Source organism: Numenius arquata, chromosome Z, assembly GCF_964106895.1.
Source record: "Numenius arquata chromosome Z, bNumArq3.hap1.1, whole genome shotgun sequence".
Taxonomy (NCBI): Eukaryota; Metazoa; Chordata; class Aves; order Charadriiformes; family Scolopacidae; genus Numenius; species Numenius arquata.
Window position 1 is genome coordinate 52,552,183 of NC_133616.1, and position 20,618 is coordinate 52,572,800.

General features: G+C 43.4%; 1 protein-coding gene across 1 annotated transcript; it reads left to right on the top strand.

The window, feature by feature from the left end:
* The first annotated feature begins 3,068 nt into the window (after positions 1–3,068).
* Positions 3,069–19,687, top strand: TMEM175 (transmembrane protein 175). Its single transcript, XM_074166611.1, has 10 exons — positions 3,069–3,239; positions 3,773–3,811; positions 4,923–5,020; positions 7,580–7,631; positions 13,363–13,398; positions 14,597–14,680; positions 15,336–15,500; positions 16,823–16,901; positions 18,327–18,468; positions 19,024–19,687. The coding sequence occupies exons 1-10, from the start codon at positions 3,069–3,071 to the stop codon at positions 19,685–19,687; spliced, it is 1,530 nt and encodes a 509-aa protein (XP_074022712.1).
* The last annotated feature ends 931 nt before the right edge of the window (positions 19,688–20,618 follow it).

Genomic DNA, 20,618 nt, shown 5'->3' on the forward strand with positions numbered 1-20,618 from the left:
GCCCTGGCTCAATAAATCAATCTTGTCAATGCTCAGGCTCTTGCAATTCATTTCACAGACCCCTCTTTTCCTACCATTTGCCTTGATGAAGAGATACGAGTAGGAAGCAGCTGGACTAAGGTGTCTAAACTAAGCCAAGAAGTGCTGCCTCTTTGGAAGTGCTGTTTGCTTTTGGCTTATTTCAGAACATACTGCAACAGCACCCCAGAGCACCTGAGTACAGGACAGTGTTGCTAAGATACCTAGGAACATCTGGTCTTAAAACCTCTTGTTCTACTGAGCAGTTCTACACTGCTGCAATACAGCATGTTGAGCTCAGCTTCTCTAAATCAGTAGTCATTTCTGAAAATGTTGCTGCATAACCTAAGCACATTAAACAGTAACAAGAGTGGCACCAAGACACAAATTCAACTTTAGCTGCAACTGGAGGCTTTACTACTGGCCATCACAAGCAAACAACATCCCCTACCAGACCACCATCAAGCCCCACAAGAGATGTGTGTTCATTCTGCAAAGAAGTCCTCACTGCTAGGAAGCAGCATGCCACCGCTCCAGGGCATTTCCCCACAGCTCATGAGGTATATGAGGTAATAAAAGCAGAAATGAAGGCAAAGCACTTAGGCAAATGAGTCCAAGCCAACTCTCAAAAAAATAAAGCAAAATTGTATTTCGACTACAAGAACAATGGGAGAAGGCACTGCCTAAGCATGGTAACACAAGTGGTAGCTAGTGTGCTGTAACAGGCCAGTCACCCTCGTTGAAACCCAGCACTCTACAGAGTGATATATGAAGAGGTGACTTGGTTGCAGGAAAGATACTATCTGTACCTCTTTTGGTTTTGCCTTGTTTTGTTGTTTTTTTTTTTTTGTTTTTTTTTTTTTATCCTAGGAGCAAATCAGCAGATAACACCAAAACCCTCCAGTTCTCAGAGAACATGATTGCTTAAGTGTGTGTGAAGGAGAGCAATAAAGAGGAAGACTTTAAACCACAGTTAATGATTATCAGAAGTGCCCTGTGAAATCCATTAACTTATCTATTTCGTTGCCTTTCTTTAGCTCCAGAATTTATTGTGATACAATACAAAATTAAACTAATCATACAGAGATTTGTGTACCTGGAGGTCATTCAATTCTGTGTAATAAATACGCTTTGATCTTAAATTATGTTCCATAAAACACTTCATACAAAGCATTGAAAAACATTCGTATGAAGAATTTCAGTTTCTTCCACCATGAACTCATATTATGCTGCATTCTAAAATACTTGTGATTTACATTGTGTCTTATACACTATTCTCATTCAACATACGCTCCTCGGCATGTTTTATAATGTAGACTATACATATAGTCCAGCCCCAGCCTTGAATGTAAAAGAAAAAAAAGTATATACAAGTAATAGTCAACCTCTGTAAGCAAGAAACCAAAAAAAAAAAAAAAAAAAAGGAGGCAAGAGACACCAGAGCAGAGAGAAGAGGTACCAGGGCAGGAGACATGAAGGCATGAGGATGCTGCCTTCACAAGGAGGCCCAAGAGAAGCTGCCTGAGCAGGACTAGAGCAGAGACACCCATGCTGGGGCAGACGCACAGAAGAAGACACAGGTACACATCCAAGAGGTCTGCAAATGGTGGAGGAGCCCATGCCAGAGAAATGGAGACAGAAAAATGGAGGAGCAATCACAACACACTGCACCCAACCTTGTGCTGTTCACCAAGGGACTGAGGACAGGAAGTAGAGAGGAGAGGTATCCAGAGGGAAGTTGAGGTTTTTTCCCTAAGTGATCTTTTGTCTTCTTTATTATTCAGTGCTAGAATCAATAATTACAAGTTTGTTAATTGGCAATTAATTAAGTCAAATTCCCTGCAACAGAACCGCTCTGTTGCCTGTGACAGTGGGGTTATGTTCCAGCCAAGACTCATCTATCACTGGTGAATTTGTTTGAGGAACGTCAATCGGTTCTGTAAAGGTCATGTTTTCCTTTGCCTCTTTTGTTGATGTTTCTTGACCCAGTGTATAAAACACCGTTAGTGTCAGTAGATTCAGAAAGCTGCTGTGGAAAACGGAGAGAGAAGAACTGGAAGACCTTTTAAAAATGGGATCGCTTCAGCAGCTGAACTTCCAATATCGCTCTGCATCCCAGCACCTCCCAAAAAAATTACTGTTTGAGCCACAGAACTATACCTGTCCCAACTGAAGTCTATGCATATTCTGCTTATATTTGGCTTACCAATTCAGTATTTCAGCCAAAGGCTTGCCCCTTCTTGTTTAAAAAAAAAATATTTTTGCCGTAGTTCTGCTATTTTCTCTCATCGTCTATACAACAGTTCAGTTCAGCTTGCTTATGAAAACACATTGAGTTCTGAGATCTCAGCTGAAGCGGCTCTTGCATCTCATTTGCTTCTGCTGTGATTAGTTTAAGAATGTGCGCTCCAGCTCAGACCCAAATGAAAATGCCATTCATTCACACACGTGCCTCAGGACATTTCTGCAGAGCAAATGATGTTGGTATGGGCAAATGTACTCAGGCTCTTCTCTCTGGAGTGTTTTTGGTACCAAAGGTGATTTCCCAGCCCGTTCTTTGCTAAGGCCCGTTGCAAGTGCCTCATGAAAGCCTCCCCATACAAACCTTAAAAAGCTACTTGGTTGCTGCTTTTTTTTAGGTGAGGCCTCCCAGCTGGATGCAGTACTCCCGGTGGGGTCTCACCACAGCAGAGGGGCAAAATCACCTCCCTCGACCTGCTGGCCACACTTCTTTTGATGCAGCCCAGGATGCGGTTGGCTTTCTGGGCTGCCAGTGCACATTGCCGGCTCATGTCGAGCTTCTCGTCCACCAGCACCCCCAAGTCCTTCTCCTCGGGGCTGAATCTGTTCTCCACCCAGCCTCTATTTGTGGTTGGCACTGCCCCGACCCCCATACAGGACCTTGCACTTGGCCTGGTAGAACTTCTTGCCGTTTGCGGTCCCTCCCTCTCTCCGTCTCATCGTGAGGCGGCCGGCGGGAGGGGGAGCAGCACCGCACCCGCCCCGCCCAACGGCCTCCCCCGCCGCCGCCGGCGGAGCGCAGCGGGGCCATGTCGGCTCCGCGAGCGGCCGCGCCGGGTGCCGGCGGCGGGGCGGCGGAACCTGAGGCGGTGCCGGTGCACGGCCGGGGTCTGGAGCTGGAGCTGGGGAGCAGTACGCAGACCTCGCACCGGCTGCTGGCCTACAGCGACGCTCTGCTCTCCATCATCGCCACGGTGATGGTGAGGGCCCGGCCGCGCCGTAGGGCCTGCCCGATCCGGACCCGCCGCGGAACCCAGGCCGGCGGTGGCGGGGTGGCGGGGCTCCGGGCGGGCTGGCGCCGCGGGGAGGCACGGCAGGGCGGCCAGGCCCGCGGCCCGCCGTTGGGCGGCGGGAGGGAAAAGCCCCGAGCGGCCGCAGCTCGTCCCTGCCCCTGCGTTGGTGTGCCCGGCGCTGTGGAGGAGCCCGGTTGGCCTGTTCCGCCCGGCCCCGCTCCTGCAGCGCTGCCGCCCAATGCCGGGGCCGGTGGCGGGGGCTGGGAGGCCTGTGCCGGCCAGCGCGGCGGGCCGTCCCCGGGCAGCAGTGCTCGGTGGCGGGGGGAGGTAACAGCGTGGTCCCTGGGCCACTCCGGAGGGTGACTCTGCCTTCCAGAACTGCAGGCTATGGGTGGCTGTGTGACCCAGGAGTATTTGCGGCCACCTGAAGTTTTTAGTATTTTAATGGAGGTCTCAATAAGGAAAAGGATGCCATGTACTAATAAGGTTTTGTATTTCAGATTTTGCCTGTGGCTCACACAAAAATACATCCTGATCAGGTAGCATACATCTTCTGTTGTTTCTCGTGTCTTTGCAAGTAGATGTAACGTCCTAATTTAGCACCCCCACTTCATTTCAAGTTCCAGACTTTAAAAGAGCTCAAACCATTAAGTAACATTAAAGCCAACAGAAATTTCCCCTAAGGGTAGTAGCTGTGAACTTGGGGTGAAGAATTTATACGCTAAAGATACAATCTGCAGAAGTTGTGATATAAAGCCTGAATGAGCTGGGTATTGTAGGTCTTAGCCTTTATCCACTTCTGTATGAAAAATAGATTGCCCATCTGACCAAAACATCTTTCAGAAAGCATCTGCTCTCTTTGGTAATATATCATCATTTAGAGATGCTGCTTACATAGTGCAAGCTGAAAGCTGGTTTTAAAATCAGGTTAGTGATAAGTGTAATCAGAATATGCAAAGGTAGAAAAAGAAGACAACAGAAAATAAACTCATTCTGAAAGAAACAGGAATGTTAGGAAACATAAATTAATCATTTGAGAAAGTTTACAGTTGTTTTTTTTTATCACGGTTTATTTTTCTGCTCTTAAAAACAGACCAAGATGCAAATACTTTGTCTCATTTAGTTTTGGAAACTCAGGTATGATCCATAAAATGGCAAATATCCCACATGAGTCTATTTAAGCCACTGTGGTGGTATATGCAAAATTTGCTGTGGTAAGACCCTCCCCTTCCTAATTGATAACAATCATCACATGAAAAGCTGTGTGATGCTTCTACTCCAGAAGTCAGTGTAAAGAAAATAAAAGAGGCATTTTATGGCCAGCCATTGTCTGAAAGGCATTATCACAGTAACAGTGATGAGAGGGTGCCTAAATGAATCACAATGTGAAGAGAGCATTGGGAAGCCCTTTTACAGATTAAAGAGGTGTGTTGGTATGTCATATGCCACTAAGTATACTTAGAAGTGTCTAATAAACTAGTTCCTCTGCATGGTAGTAAATAGATTGTTGGAAGAGAACTGCATTCTCAGCAGGCATTTTCAAAAAATCTGTTTCGTTACTTCATGTCCTTCCTCATTTGCAGATATTGCTGATAATTTCAAAATGTAACATTTAACTTTCCTTTCTCTACCTCTGTGTGTCTGTTTCAGAAACTAGGTGAAAGTGTTCAGCAGCTGCTTCTAGCAAAAATTGCAGTCTACTTGATGACCTTCTTAATAGTCACAGTGGCATGGGCAGCTCATGTAAGGTAGGAAGACAGTATTTAGCTCCAAAGTTAAAGAAAAAAGTATTGCTTAAAAGGACAGAATGTAACCATATGTCTGATACATTTCTGTCTTGATATATTTCTGAATTTTATTTTGTTGGATAATGTAAAAGTTCATTGTAAAATGCTACCCTAAGCAGTGAATAACTGTTAGACCACTGACACAGTGATACAGAGAAAAACAACCATTATATAGCTTTTAAATTAGAGTTACTCTTCATTTTACTTCATATTCTAGATGGAATGAAATTTCTAACTATGCTGAAAAAGCATTACTTTGTAAGTTGTGTGCTATACTAATAGAGGAACTGATACAGTACAGCTGGTTTGAAACTTGTCTCCCTCAGTCCTCAGCAGTGCTTCTCACAAAATCAATTGCAATGTTGCAGATGCTGCATTTTATAGAGCTGTGGACGTGGCCACCTGCCCCTGCCTTGGTAGTTAAAAAGAAATTGACGTGCAGGCATCACACTGGAATCAGGACAGTGTTTGAATTTTGAAATTTACAAATGTTAGTCCTTAAGTAAGTGGATTTACTGCATTCTTAGCAACAGGTATGCAAGTGGTAACTTTAAAAGAAAAGGCAAAAGAGAAAAGGGAAAGGAGCAGATACAGAGATAGGCAGAGAGAGATTAAGAGATCACTGGTCCTGGTTCCAGCGTCTTCTCAGGGAATCTTCCCAGGCATAATCTTCTTTCTTGGGAAAAATCTTTTGAGGTACAATCTTCTGTCTTGGGAAAAAATCTTGCCAGGTATGATATTCTTTTTTCACCCTAGGAGCATTCATTTTCCCCTTTTATGTTTGCTGAATTAGCGTGGCTCACCCCACTTGTTATGGGGCAGCCTCATCTCAGGTTTCTTCCCCTCCCAGGTGACGTGTAGCATGATTTGGGTGGAGAGATGAGCTCTATAGTCATATATGTTTAGCATGGTCTCTATAATCTGCATTAGCATATGCAGGGTGTGCACTTCCATATGCATTGTGTGGATAATAAAAGAGAGTTCATTTATCGGGCACAATGGCCTTGAGAGCAGACAGCTAGCAAGCTCACCACAGGAGTGGCAGAACTATCTTGTCTTCATAAGACAGTTCTCCCACTGCTTTTCAGGCATCTGTGAGCCTTATCAGTTCTTTGAGCTCCAGGCCTGCATTATTTATCTCCTTGTGAGTGTTTGAGGCATTCAAGGAGGGCCTCCTCCCCCTCCCTGTCCTCTCTCACTATTTGTTTCAGGGAATTTACAAGCTGTCTCTTACAGCGATTGGTTCTATTGATTTTAAGTGACACTTCTGTGGATCAGGAATTTCATTAATAAAGCGTGGGGCAGTTTGGAAGAAACACTTATTTTCTTGATACACTAATAACTGTGCTGTATCTTCAGGAGAAAAAATTTTAAACCTTAAAATTCTGAAAATACTCTGGCCCTAGCAGCGTGAACTTGCTCTGTTCTCCTTCTATTCTCTGAGTAAAACTGAGAGAAAATCAGAATAATAGCACTTCACAATGGAATATGAGACAAAGAAAAATCTGAGAATCTGAATGGACTCTGAACATCCAGATCTGCTCTGGAAGATCTGTGCAGTGCTACTGCAGGGCTCAGATCCCTACAGAACATCTGCCATGCTAAAAGGCAGGCTGGTGCCTGTATTTTTATTTTCATATCAGGGTATTAAATTGACTTGTTCATGTTCTTGTGTGGGCAGTGCCTGCTGGTGAAAGTCTGCTTTTGTTCATGCTTCAGAAGCACTGGTTTGAGCAGTGAGCACAGGCGGTCAGTCTCCAGTTAGTTCTGGGCCTTGTCTGTGCTAAAGTAAAGAGGTGATTAATTGAGAGCTAACAATAGTTGTCCTGTGACTCCCAAGCCTCGCACAGCTCACTAGCAGTTTGCTGGTTGTCCTGTCCCGAGTGCATTAGGTGGCAAAACATAGAGCTGTTCTGGACCAAAACTGCTGTGGGAGAGAGCAAGCCAGTAGCCTGGCCTGTCACTTGGCTGCACTGCATCCTATAGTGAAGTGGCAGCTCCTCCAGAGAATTGTCATCAACTCCTGCTCCCAAATTAACCCCGTATCTTCCATTTTGCAAGGAATAGCTCATTCCTGCGTTATGTTTTTGGTATATGACTCTGTGGGTCAGAACTGACATCTGGATGACTTCTTCACATCCGAATTGGCTGTTAACAACAGTGACATTTACTTCCAAGTAAATATATATTTTCAGGTATAGAGGAAGGATAGAGTAAGAGGGGTAAAAAAAGCCAGTTTTCTACATCATATGCCACTTGTCCTTCAAACAGAAATTAGGTTCTTAATGATGGCTCTGTGATCGAACTTGACTGTTCATAGCTCACTTTTCAAATTTTTCTGACAAATTACTTCCATGTTTGAGGTAATGAGTTTTGGTAGCACCTGGACTACTTGTATAAATTCTGGAGCAAAGGAAATCAGGTTCCCCTATAGTATCAGAAATGTACAATTTCTATACGGTGTTATAAAATGTATTTTGGGAGCTTGCTTGTTCATGATATCTTGCATTGCCTTGACAGGTTGTTTCAGGTGATAGAGCTTATAGACGATGTCCTCGCTCTTCTAAATCTGGTGAGTCTTGTCAGACACGCTGGATGTTTAGCAAGTACAGGTCACTTTTTCTTAAGTCTGTATGTACCTATTCAAAAGTTTCTAATCTAAATAGCAAAACTATGCCAAATTTTCAAGTCAGGAAGATACAAAGAGCTTGAATTCCTCCTTACCAAAGTGACTGACTGACAAGTAACTTGCTCTTAACTTCTACATGTTTTACTATAAGCCAAAAGAAGCTCTGCGACAGGTTAGCCTGAAGTTCATCTGAGAGAACAGAAGAGGCAGCTATGGCAAAAGCTTTTAACTCTGTTCGTCGGTGTCCAGCTGAAGTATCTGTCCTCTAGGCTTAAGAAAATTAAATGCTATGTCTTTTGTTGCAAAAAATCTTAATAGTAGGTTTGAATTAGTTATGTGTTCAGTCATTTCTCCATTTAAGTTGCTCAGAAATTAATTCTGAAGCTTATTTGAAACAGCATTATATGATCCTTCAAAAAATACCACTGAAAGACCAATTGCTGAATTGGTGTTTCAAGCTTTACACTTGCCTAAATCTATTAAAAATTCTTCATTTATTTGACTATGTTTTTTAATGAACCACCCTGTAACATCTTGGTTACTAATGGTTGTAATGGGATGCTGCAAGGGTGAACATATTCTTGCTTTCAGCTAGAGCTTTGTATTTTTCTATATTGGTTAAAAGTCTGTTCTCTGACAGTGTGCAACCACACAGTTAATTTATTTTATTAATAAAAATTACTAATTTTATTAATAAAAATACTCCATGAGATAGCGCTACAGGAAATTACGTTAAAGGACTAGCTTAAGGCATGAATTAAAGGTAAGTAAGTTCAGTTTCTTTCAGTAGTCACACGACTGGTACTGAGCCTCCCGCTGTCTCTTGATAACAGACCAGAAGCTATGGTTAGAACTAGGTCACAGGCCGTTGTTAAGAAAGCCGTGGGCACTCAGACAGAGGCCCCGCATAAACATGTGGGTGTCCAGGCCTCTGGCTGCAGGGAGTGTCGGGGCCTGGCCCTTGCCATGGAGGGGAGTGGAGACAACACCTGTGTGAGATGCGAACAGGTGAATGATCTCCTCAGCCTAGTGATTGAGCTGAAGGAGGAAGTGGGAAGGTTGAGGACCATCAGGGAGTGTGAGAAGGAGATAGACTGGTGGGCCCACTCCCTGAGTGTAAGGGAACATGTTGGGGCCCCACATACACCAGAGGACCCCCTCCCTGCTTCTCACACGGCGGTAGAAGGGGATCTCGGAGAGGAGGGGGAATGGAAGCAGGTCCCCGCTGGGCGAAGCAGGCAAATCTCCCTGCCCCTCCCACCTCCCCAGCTACCCCTCCAGAACCGATACGGAATCTTGGAGGAGGAGCTGGCTGATGGAGAGGAGGATGGAACATCTCGGCTGGAAACACCAGAAAAACCAAGGGTCCTGCCTCAGAGTCGGAAGCGGAACCCTCGACGGCCTCCCCCACACTCCCAGATACGCTTGTTTGGTGATCTGGATTTTGGGGATGAGGCGGATGATACTGGAGATGAACTCCCCAGTGAGGCTCCCTGGATGAGTCACCCACCCCCGTGCCTCAAGACTTCAATGACTAAAAAAAAAAGAAGGGTCATTGTAATCGGTGACTCCCTTTTGCATGGTACAGAGGGCCCAATCTGTAGGCCGGACCCGTCCCGCAGGGAAGTAACTTGCCTCCCTGGGGCCAGGACTAGGGATATACTAAATAAAACTCGCACCCTGGTTCAGCCCTCGGACTATTACCCACTTCTGATATTTCAGGTGGGCCATGATGAGATAAATACTAGAAGCCTCAAGGCAATGAGGAAGGATTTCAGAAGTCTGGGGCAACTAGTCAAGGGATCAGGAGCACAGGTTGTGTTCTCTTCTATCCCACTAGTCACAGGGCAGGATGAAAGGATAAATAGGAAAAAACAACGGTTCAACTTATGGCTGAAAGGCTGGAGTAAAAGCCAGGACTTTGGATTCTTTGAGCATAGGCAGACTTATAGGTCACCAGGCGTGGTTGCGGCAGGTGGGGAAAGCCTAAGTCAAAGGGGAATAAGGATATTGGGACAGGAGTTAGCATGGCTCATTAAGAGGGCTTTAAACTAGATTTGAAGGGGGACGGGGTTGGAACCAGGGTCACTGAAGTGGTACCCGGGAGTAAACTAGAATCAAAAGGGGAAGGGGAGGATACCAGGCCCATTGGTAACGAGCCTGAGGGGAAAGAACCATGGATGGGGGTGAAATCGGGTGCCCGGCTTAAGTGCATCTACACTAATGCACGTAGCATGGGCAACAAACAGGATGAGCTGGAAGCCATGGTGCAGCAGGACATCTATGATGTAATCGCCATCACAGAAACATGGTGGGATGATGGTCGTAGCTGGAATGCTGTGATGGATGGCTATAAGCTCTTCAGGAGGGATAGGCAAGGAAGGAGAGGTGGCGGTGTGGCTCTGTACGTTAGGGAGTGTTTTGATTGTATGGAAATTGATTGCAGCAATGATAGAGTTGAGTGTTTATGGGTAAAGATGAAGGGCAAGGCTAGCAAGGGAGATCTGGTGCTGGGAGTCTGCTATAGACCACCCAACCAGGATGAGGAGGTAGACGAGGCATTCTATAAGCAGCTGGCTGAAGTGTCTCGATCGCCAGCCCTTGTTCTGGTTGGGGACTTCAACCTACCGGACATCTGCTGGGAATACAACACAGCAGAGAGCAGGCAGGCTAGGAGGTTCCTTGAGTGTATGGAAGATAACTTCCTGACACAACTGGTAGGTGAGCCAACCAGGGGAGGTGCCTCTCTAGACCTGCTGCTCACAAATAGAGAGGGACTAGTGGGAGATGTGGTGGTCGGAGGCCGTCTTGGGCTTAGTGACCATGAAATGGTCAAGTTTTCAATTATTAGAGAGGTAAGAAAGGGGGCTAGCAAAACCTCAACCTTGGACTTCCGGCGGGCGGACTTCAGCCTTTTCAGATCACTGGTTGGAAAAGTCCCATGGGGGGAATCCCTGAAGGGCAAAGGTGTTCAGGAAGGCTGGGTGTTTTTCAAGGAGGAAGTCTTAAAAGCCCAGGCGCGGGCCATCCCTACGCGCTGTAAAGCGAGCCGTCGGGGGAAAAGGCCGGCCTGGCTGAGCAAAGAGATAGGGTCACAGCTTAGAGAAAAAAGGAGAATTTATGACCTTTGGAAAAAGGGGCAGGCCACGCAGGAAGATTACAAAGGTATAGCAAAGTTATGTAGGGAAAAGATTAGGAAGGCCAAAGCCCAACTAGAACTCAACCTGGCTCTGGATGTTAAAAACAATAAAAAGAATTTCTATAAATATATCAATAGCAAGAAGAGATCTCGGGAGAACCTCCATCCTCTACTGGATAAGGGAGGTAACATAGTAACCAAAGATGAGGAGAAGGCTGAAGTCCTAAATGCCTTCTTTGCCTCTGTCTTTAGTAGTAGGATAGGGGGTTCCCTAAATATCCAGACCCCTGAACTAGCAGGCAGGGGCGGGGAGCAGAGTGAAGCCCCTGCAATTCAAAGGGAGGTGGTGAGGGACCTGCTCCAACACCTAGATGCAAACAAGTCTATGGGACCAGATGAGATCCACCCGAGGGTACTGAGGGAACTGGCAGAAGTGCTTGCGGAGCCACTCTCCATCATTTACCAGCAGTCCTGGCAAACTGGGGAGGTCCCGGCCGACTGGCGTCTGGCAAATGTGATGCCCATCCACAAGAAGGGCCGGAAGGATGATCCAGAGAACTACAGGCCTGTCAGTCTGACCTCGGTGCCTGGGAAGATCATGGAGCAGATCATCCTGGGTGCCATCATGCAACGCATGAGGGACACCCATGCGATCTGGCCCAGCCAGCACGGGTTCACGAGGGGCAGGTCCTGCTTGACAAACCTGATCTCCTTCTATGACAAAGTGACCCACTTGCTGGATGAAGGAAAGGCAGTGGACGTTGTTTATCTGGACTTCAGCAAAGCCTTTGATACAGTCTCCCACAGTATCCTCCTGGAGAAACTGGCTGCCCATGGCTTGGATGGGAATACCCTCTGCTGGGTTAAAAACTGGCTGGAGGGCCGGACCCAGAGAGTGGTGGTGAATGGAGTTAAATCCAGCTGGCGTCCAGTCACGAGTGGTGTCCCGCAGGGCTCGGTACTGGGGCCAATTCTCTTCAACATCTTTATCAATGATCTGGACGAGGGGATCGAGTGCACCCTCAGTAAGTTCGCAGACGACACCAAGCTGGGTGGCAGTGTTGATCTGCTGGAGGGTAGAGAGGCTTGCAGAGAGATCTCGACAGGCTGGATCGATGGGCCGAGACCAACGGGATGAGGTTTAACAAGGCCAAGTGCCAGGTCCTGCACTTCGGTCACAACAACCCCAGGCAGCGCTATAGGCTGGGGGCAGAGTGGCTGGAGAGCTGCCTGGCAGAAAAGGACCTGGGGGTGTTGGTCGACTGTCGGCTGAACATGAGCCGGCAGTGTGCCCAGGTGGCTAAGAAGGCCAACAGCATCCTGGCCTGTATCAAGAACAGTGTGGCAAGTAGGGACCGAGAGGTGATCGTCCCCCTGTACTCGGCACTGGTGAGACCCCACCTCGAGTACTGTGTCCAGTTTTGGGCCCCCTACCACAAGAGGGACATTGAGGTGCTGGAGCGGGTCCAGAGAAGGGCAACGAAGCTGGTGAGGGGTCTGGAGCACAAGTCTTATGAGGAGAGGCTGAGGGAGCTGGGGTTGTTCAGTCTGGGGAAGAGGAGACTGAGGGGAGACCTTATTGTTCTGTACAAATACCTGAAAGGAGGCTGTAGAGAGGCGGGGGTCGGTCTCTTCTCCCAAGTCACAGATGATAGGACAAGGGGTAATGGCTTCAAGTTGCGCCAGGGGAAGTTCAGGTTGGATATTAGGAAACATTTCTTTACTGAAAGGGTTATCAGGCATTGGAATGGGCTGCCCAGGGAGGTGGTGGAGTCACCATCCCTGGAGGTATTTAAGGAATGTGTAGACATGGTTCTTCAGGGCATGCTCTAGTGTCCAAGATTACTGGTTTGTGGTGGGGTGCTGTGTGGGTGGGTGATGGTTTTTGGTTTGGTTGTTGTGTTGTGTGTTCAGGTGGTGGGTGGTGGTTTTGTTTGTGGTGTTTTGTGGTTTTTTTTTTTTTTTTTTTTTTTTTTTTTTTTTTTTACTGTTGGTTGGACTCGATGATCTCTGAGGTCCCTTCCAACCACTACGATTCTGATTCTGATTCTGATTCTGAATTCTTAGCCATGTAGCTTTCAAAGCAATGCATTTCTTTGTGATTGAGGTGTGGGTTTGTTTTTTTTTTCATTTGGCTTTTTTACATATGAAATATTTGTGATCAGAGATTAATCTTTTTGACAAATCAGAAACACCTCTTTAGGAGATGCAGTACTTTTCGCCTTGCTACTTTAGAAAGAATTGTGTTAAGAACCATAGAAAACTTTTACCCGTGGTATCGGTAACAAAACTGTAGTGTTTTCTTAAATAAGCCTGTACAGTTTGGATAGCAAACACAGAAGACGTGTGCAGAACTAGCCATTTGTTACAGTCGAGCTCAGCGACTTAACAACAGAATTTTTTTTTTTTTTTTTTAATGACATAGAACAAGCATTTGATCTGTTTGTGCTGCATTCTCTGGACACATCTTTAATGAGAGAATTGCTTGCTTTGTATTCTACCTAGTGTTTCAGTACACTTTTTTTTGTTTTTTAGGCTTGTATGATGATCATAACTTTCTTGCCATACACAGTAAGTACTTTTTAAAAAATTGACACATATTTAAATTACAGGGTTTTTTCCTTTTTTTACTTGCTAAGACTTTACCAAAGTATTCAGAAGCCCAGAAAGAGTGTTGTTATAGTATAAACCCTAAATCCATAGTAATAGTTATGCCTCACTTTTTAAAAATTCTTGAGGACGTTACAACCTCCAATTACTGCATGTTATAGAACTGGCAGAAAGTGAATATGATAGAAGAAAAATTATAATAATGAGAAGTCATAGTTTCCCATAATTTCTTTTAAAAGAAGGAGCTGTATTGAAAAATGTCAAAGTTGCCTGATGAGAATTTTGCATCCTGTAAGGGAACTAAAGCTGTATTTTAAATTCCACTTTAGATGTCTGAACATTTTCCTTTTGTAATTTAGACAGAGTTTTTGTTAGTGCTTTTGACTTATTCAGCAAGGTTGATTTCAGCAGCCAATCATACATTTTTTTAAATCTCCAAATTTGATGTTTTGCACAATTTCTGATTCGGTGACCTTTAGACCTAGCAAGAGTATTTGCAACTGAGCACTGTATTAGCAACACAAAACAGTTGCTTAAAATGCATTTATATGACAGGCACCTGTTTCTCTGTGGTTATATCTGTTACCTATTTGTCTGCAAAGAATAAGGCTGTGGTCAGTAAAACGATCTTTATCAGCAATAGCATATACTTTTTCCTTTGTCTTGAAGCTGAAATCATCTTTGGAAAGTTGTCAATGTTACCCTAATAGTACTCCCTGCTTCTTATTTTCCCCCTAATGAAGCTGCAGAAATTAATACAACAGGGAGCTATGGAGATAGGGAAATTAAAAGATTCAAAAAGGTATCCTAATATCAAGAATTTTCGCACTATGAACATCTTGTCCACTGAAAACACTGTTAAACGTTATGCTCAGCTACAAGCCAGTCTGCAGTGATTATGGAGACATAGCGTCAAAGACGTTAAGGTTTTGCAGTATCAACATTAGAGCAAACCCATCTCTCCAGATGCCTTTGGTTGGAATGCCTGCATGCGTTTGTGGCTAGAAATTGCATTTAGTCGAGTTATGTTGAAATGGAAAGCATTATTTAGGTTTTTGAGTTTCAGTATTGAATGAAGAATACGTCTGTTTCTCTACTGTTAATTCCTAGATTGCTTATTAATTAATTAAATATTTGATCTAGTTGCATTTTTTTCTAGTTTTCCTTAATGGCCTCCTTTCCAGAGGTACCTTTTGGCATTTTCCTGTTTAGTGTCTGTGCTGTTGTCATTGGCCTTATACAGGTATTGGAGCTATCCATTTACATTTTCACTTTTGAGTAGATTTTCTTGGATAGAACTAAAACTACATTTCTTAACTATAGGTATAAATTGCTAAATACCTTTTTTGTTTGTATAGCATTCTTTTTCAAAGTTGTGCCTGTTGTGATAATATAGTGTCTGTGTATAAGATGAAAGTTTGCATTGCCACTGTCCTGTGAAGCTGGTTTATGCAACTAAATCAGCTGATTTCAAAGTCCACAGAATAGTAACACCTATCCCACTCTTTAAAAATGCCTTGGGGAAATAGCAATTGACTTTTCCTGCTGAAGTTCTTCCTGAGCCGTGCAGCAATGGCTGAATGAACATGGGCTTTAAGCCTCAGTCCAATGGCATGGTTTTTCTCCTGGTGCAGTTCCTTGTCACTTTCTGTTCGTTATTTGGGAGGCCTTCACTCCTCTTGATATAAGATCCATGGCGATGGCAAGCTCCGCAGAGGAGACTAAAATCTTGACATGTAGTGTATTGTGAAATCTCAGAGTTTCTAAGACCAGCCCTCCATATGGCAGTGAAGAATAAGTTTGAAAGTATTTTGGAATTTGTTGATTTATATTTTACAGTTTTATATTTGAAATGCTGCAGATACTATGTAATAATTTCAGTAATGCTCTTCTTGCAGGCTCTGATAGTAGTGTATGGATTCTATCACCCACACTTACTGAATCAACAGATACAAGTGTCTGAAAATCAGAGTTTCTATAAACGGCATATCTTAAAGATTATCCTGAGAGGACCAGTGTTATGCTTTTTAGCAGCCATCTTTTCTTTTTTCTTTATTCCTTTGGTAAGTTCTCCTAGTTACATTAAACCTTAGATGCAGCAGTTTATATATCAGTTGTATTCAGGACTGTGTATTAAAATAATGATGCCTGTGTTAAACATGCAGACTTTCTCAGTTGCCAGTTCAGTGCTGTTACAATCATGGCTGCTACTTCACATTGAGGGTGTTCAGTTCCCAGATACCAATCTGTAATTTGATCCATGACTTTGGATAGTTTTGAAGGAATATTCTGCTACAATATTTGTTTAACTTGCTCTGCGTTATTTTCTTTAATGCTTCTCTTAATTAGAAGCAGGTCTTCTAAACTGTTACTTAGCATCTTGCTCATCATAAGTAGGTGAGATAATGGGAAAGGTTACATGAAATAAACATCATATTGCACAGACTGAAGACAAGTGAATATAATTGCTGCAGTAACTCAGGGTCTAAGAGCAAATAGAATAAGTAGACCAATTAGCCAATTTGCATCTTAAACCAGATGTTTTTGGCTAAGGACTGGTCTTACACAGTCTTTTTCCCTGCCCTCTTTATTAAATGTCAGTGAGTTGCTCCTACTTATTAATAGCTTTTGCCTTTCTCAGAACCACCACTTGGAACTCAAATGTAGTTTTTGGATGTATCATGATATTCCTTTTCTCTGTCTTGTTCTTTAGGAAAAGATGGATTTAGCTGGATTTTGAGAAGGATTCCATGGGAATTAGCAGTGTTTAAATAATCCCCAAATTTGTGAGGAATCAGGTTGCTGTCGATAAAAGGGTCACTTCTGAGTCCAACATTGAAAAGGCCTAATTTTAACTGAAAATATGTTTTCCTCCTACGCCCTTTTATCCCTCACTTTGTTCACTGGTGTGTTTTCTTTTAATGTTAATAACAGTGAAATTAGTCTCAAAGTTGCTCATGTGCTTAGATCTATGTAAAGCCTGTGAACCACTTAAGACACACAGGGGTGTCTGTGGGACTCAAGTAGGAGAATCATAAGACTATCTCAGGTTGGAAAGGACCCATAAGGATCACGTGGGATAGTTCTCCAGCTTCCAAAGAAGTTATTACTGCATTTTTGTTAGCAGAATTATTTCCCTCTTTATTTAGCTTGCTTTATTACTGGTACTAAATTAGCTATTAAAAAGCAGTATCAGGGTGCACATTCAATATTCACGAGGTGCATGTGCATTTCAGGTGAGCCTTTTCCATATCAAAAATCAAGATTTGTTTTTCTCAATGTGATTATGCCTAAAGATTGAGAGTAATAGTTTAATATTAAACTTGTAAGATAATTTATATTTTGATAACTAAATTTAAACTGTGTTCCATTTTCCTCTCCATAGTCTTACGTACTTCTTGGGCTCGTAATCGTTTTTCCACATCTCACTCGGTTCATTACATGGTGTAAAACCAAGATCGTTGGTGAGTAACAATATTCATAGGAGTATGTTCAGATATGTTATTAGGTTGTCAACATGTTATCCAAACAGCCTGGAATGAAGTAATTTTAATTCTACTTCCATTTTCAGTCTTGGAACATAGTGATTTTGGGGTTTATTGCCATGCTTCCAAACAGTTTCTTCCTTGCTCCCTCGTTTCCCTTAATTTGTAGACTAGATTTATATAAGGCACAACCCATGCAAAGATCATTTCTGAGTGCAAAACCTCTCTGGTTTCTCCTTGAATATGCACATGCATGCACACACATGCAAGTACATGAATGATGGCTGCAGGCCATCTGTCCCTTTTTCCTCCTAAAAAGGGAGCATGAGGATTGAAGAATATAGGAAGCAAGCTCTATGCCTTGCTCTATGCACTTTCTTCCCAGCAATATTGTATGGTCCCGCATTTTCAAACTGGGAAGTAGAGCACCTATAAATCAAGCTTTTTCAGGATAATTAACTGTTTAGGGTGTTAACTCTCATTAACCTAACTGTTGGTCTAAAGCTGTGCCTTCACGCATAGCTTAAAGCCTAAATCCATGCTTCCTTCTCTCACGTTCCTTGCCTATGGGGACATACTTTTGCTCCTGCCTCACGTGGCAGCAACAGTAGACGGGGAGGCAGAAATGCTCTGAAATGGCAACAGCCTGACTCTCAGGCGATCCGGTGCCTACAGCGATGGGGGCACTGCAGTTTGCAGTCAGGTCATGTCTGTAGACATCTCACCTCATCAAATGGCTGACATAAATTACTGCTCTGAGTGGTGATTACACTTACTTTTCATTCAGTTCCTCTCCTTACTTCCTCTGGAAGCTGTAAGATTTTTCTCTGTCCGGTCTATACTCCTGAAGTGGTGCAGCCTGCCTAGCTGGGCAGTTGAGATGTGTCTGACGTTTCCTGTAAAAGCTCGAGCCCTACCTTTTGACCAAAGACTGGATTTATTTTAAAGCAGGTCATTTGATGACCAAGTACAGCCGCTGTGCTCCAGTGAGCTTTTTCTCCCATGCAGTGTAAGTTCTCCACACTGTCTGAGAGGACCTATAGCTATTTGTGCTTCCCGAGGCACAGCATCTGATTTGTTTAGCTCAAACGTTTTGTTGAATTACAGCTTGAAGTCATTATTCACTTGGTGGAAATGGTCTGCCCATACAGTTTAAAGGACAGAGCTTTTTTTGTCCCTGAAGCACTTGTTGTCCTGAAAGCAACATGAACTTCAGGGAGAGGCACAGCTGGTACAAACAGTGGAGTGACTGACCTGTGTGGATGAATAGCACCCTTATTTCTACAGAAAGATTTTGGCAGGTGGGGAGAAAGAGAAAGGGAAGTTACAGAAGGTTGTTTAACTACCTTGTTTTATATCACCTGATTTTGTCTTTGATTAGTAAACATCTGGATTTGTATCCAGGTCAGAGAGATGAAGAGGAGGAACACCGTGGCTTGGAAAGCTTCACTTTTTACCTCAGTGAGCCTCTGAGTAAGGAACGGGTAGAAGCATTCAGTGATGGAGTCTATGCTATTGTAGCAACCCTGCTCATTTTGGATATATGGTAAGGCTTTGTGTTGCCTCTTACACTTTGTGTTGTTTAGAGTATTAACTTTTGTCTATATGTAATATTTGAGGAAATAAAATTAACCAAACATTGTCTTTGAGTTCTAAAACATGCAATGGTTACTTTAAGTTTGATTTTCTGGAAGGGTACGGAACGCAAACAAAAGGTATTTCTAACGCCCACATTTCAGCACTAGTGATCATCAGTCTATTTAACTTATGTTGAGGTGGGGAATCTTGAAAAACAAAGCTTCCTTTTTGCCTAGTCATGTTTTCAGATAAAAGGCTTTTATCAACAAAAGCTGCTTAGTCACTGTGGCATCTTTGTTGCATTAAATTAAAGGAATGCAGATTTACTTTCAGATTTCAGGTCTAATTTATTTGCAAACCTGTTATTTGAAATGCTGTTTTTAAGTCACAAATTGGATGAGAACGACAAAGTGGATGCCTGTTGTTCCCTACTTGCTCAGAGTAAAGCAATATAGTTCAGTGTTGCTCCAGGTGTGTTTTTATAGCAGTAATACACAAAGTAAATTAAGTTTTCTCTCCACAGTGAAGACAACGTCCCTGATCCCAGAGAAGTTGCGGAGAAGTTCCATGGCAGCCTTCTTGAAGCTTTAAGTGAATATGGGCCAAACTACCTTGCCTACTTTGGCTCATTCGTAACAATTGGTCTCTTGTGGTTTGTCCATCACTCACTTTTCCTTTATCTAACAAAAGCTACACGATTAATGGGACTTCTTAACATACTTTCATTGGCTTTCATCGGTGGGCTTCCGTTAGCTTACCAGCTGACCAGTGAATTTGCAGAGAAGTCTCACAATGAAATAGAAGCCATTCAAGTCAGCTGTGTTATCACTTTCTTTGCCAGCATATTTCAGTTTGCAATATGGACTACAGCCCTCCTCCATGAAAGGGAAACTTTGCATCCTTTTGCTAGATATGGTGGCAAGGAGCATGCCTTCATGTTTGCTAAGCTGGCTCTCTACCCTTGTGTAAGCCTTGGGGCATTCTTTCTAACATGTTTGTTAAGTGAATTTAGCACAGCGATTTTCCATCTTATGCAGATTGTAATCCCATTTGCTTTTCTTGCCTTGCGCATTTTTGTTAGAATTTCTTTAACTGTCATAAAGTCTGTGATGTCTCTCTCCAGACGGAAGGTTGTATTGTTAGAAGAAGAGGAGGCATGTTTGTCTCCTAGTGAAACACTGTCCTAAATTTCTGCTCAGTGCACGTGAAGTTACAACATTAACTTCTGTTCTTCTAACTCACATTATCCTCATGTGTGGATTATATTGATCTAAACCAAAGCTTGTGTTGGCCATAACTGGGGCGTATTTAAGTTTTACGTGGTCATGCTTGAGGCCCTCTCTCCAAAACCTGTAATTCAAAACATTGGGTAAATAGGGGATACAAAGAAAAGCATGTTCCCCTTCCTTTAGAGTTACCCTCTGGGTAAAAATGCTGCTTGACATGTAACTGCAGTGATGATCGGTTAAGAAGTGCACAAACAGATTCCCGCAAAATGGCCTTTTTCCTGATACATGGCACTCGTTACGGCAGCCACAGACAGGTATAGAAGCTGGTTGTGCTACTGCAAGATGGGGAGTGAGGCTTGGAAGACACGGAGACCTCTGGATTTCTGGATGGTGCATCATGGCAGAACGTTTGTGCATACAGGTTGCTAGTCTCCCTTTTTTTTTTTTTTTTTTTTTTTTTTTTTTTTTTTTTTTTAAATGGTTACAGTGTCTCTTCTGCATAGTCACAAACTTGTGATAGCATTTTGTAAACTACTTGTGTTTGGCTCTGCGCTTGAGCTTAGATGGGAGTTGTAATTGTGACCCATACGCAGTCTTCCAGGCTACCTGAACACGAGTTCTTCAGGCATATCTGTGCTTTCAAAAAAGGATGTATTTAACAAATGAGGATTCGTGTGGCTAGGTACCCAAGGTTTGAACTAGCTTTGATATCTCCCAGGGAAGAGATTCAAAGAGCTGCAGGACTAGAGGTAAATTTATTTTCAGTTCTGAAGTAGCTGCTGATCTGAAATATAGGTTTGGATTTCTCAGGCTTTTTGTGACTGTTTTCATGCCTATTGAAAGTAACATCCTTCTTTTATTCCAAAGGCATGATGATGGTATTCAGAGA

Bases quoted from the DNA above. Each gene is read 5' to 3' on its own strand.
- TMEM175 (XM_074166611.1), top strand. From the start codon at position 3,069: ATGTCGGCTCCGCGAGCGGCCGCGCCGGGTGCCGGCGGCGGGGCGGCG. The intron at 5,021-7,579 runs GTAGGAAGACAG...TTGCCTTGACAG, and splicing joins GCATGGGCAGCTCATGTAAG to GTTGTTTCAGGTGATAGAGC. The intron at 7,632-13,362 runs GTGAGTCTTGTC...TTTGTTTTTTAG, and splicing joins TCCTCGCTCTTCTAAATCTG to GCTTGTATGATGATCATAAC.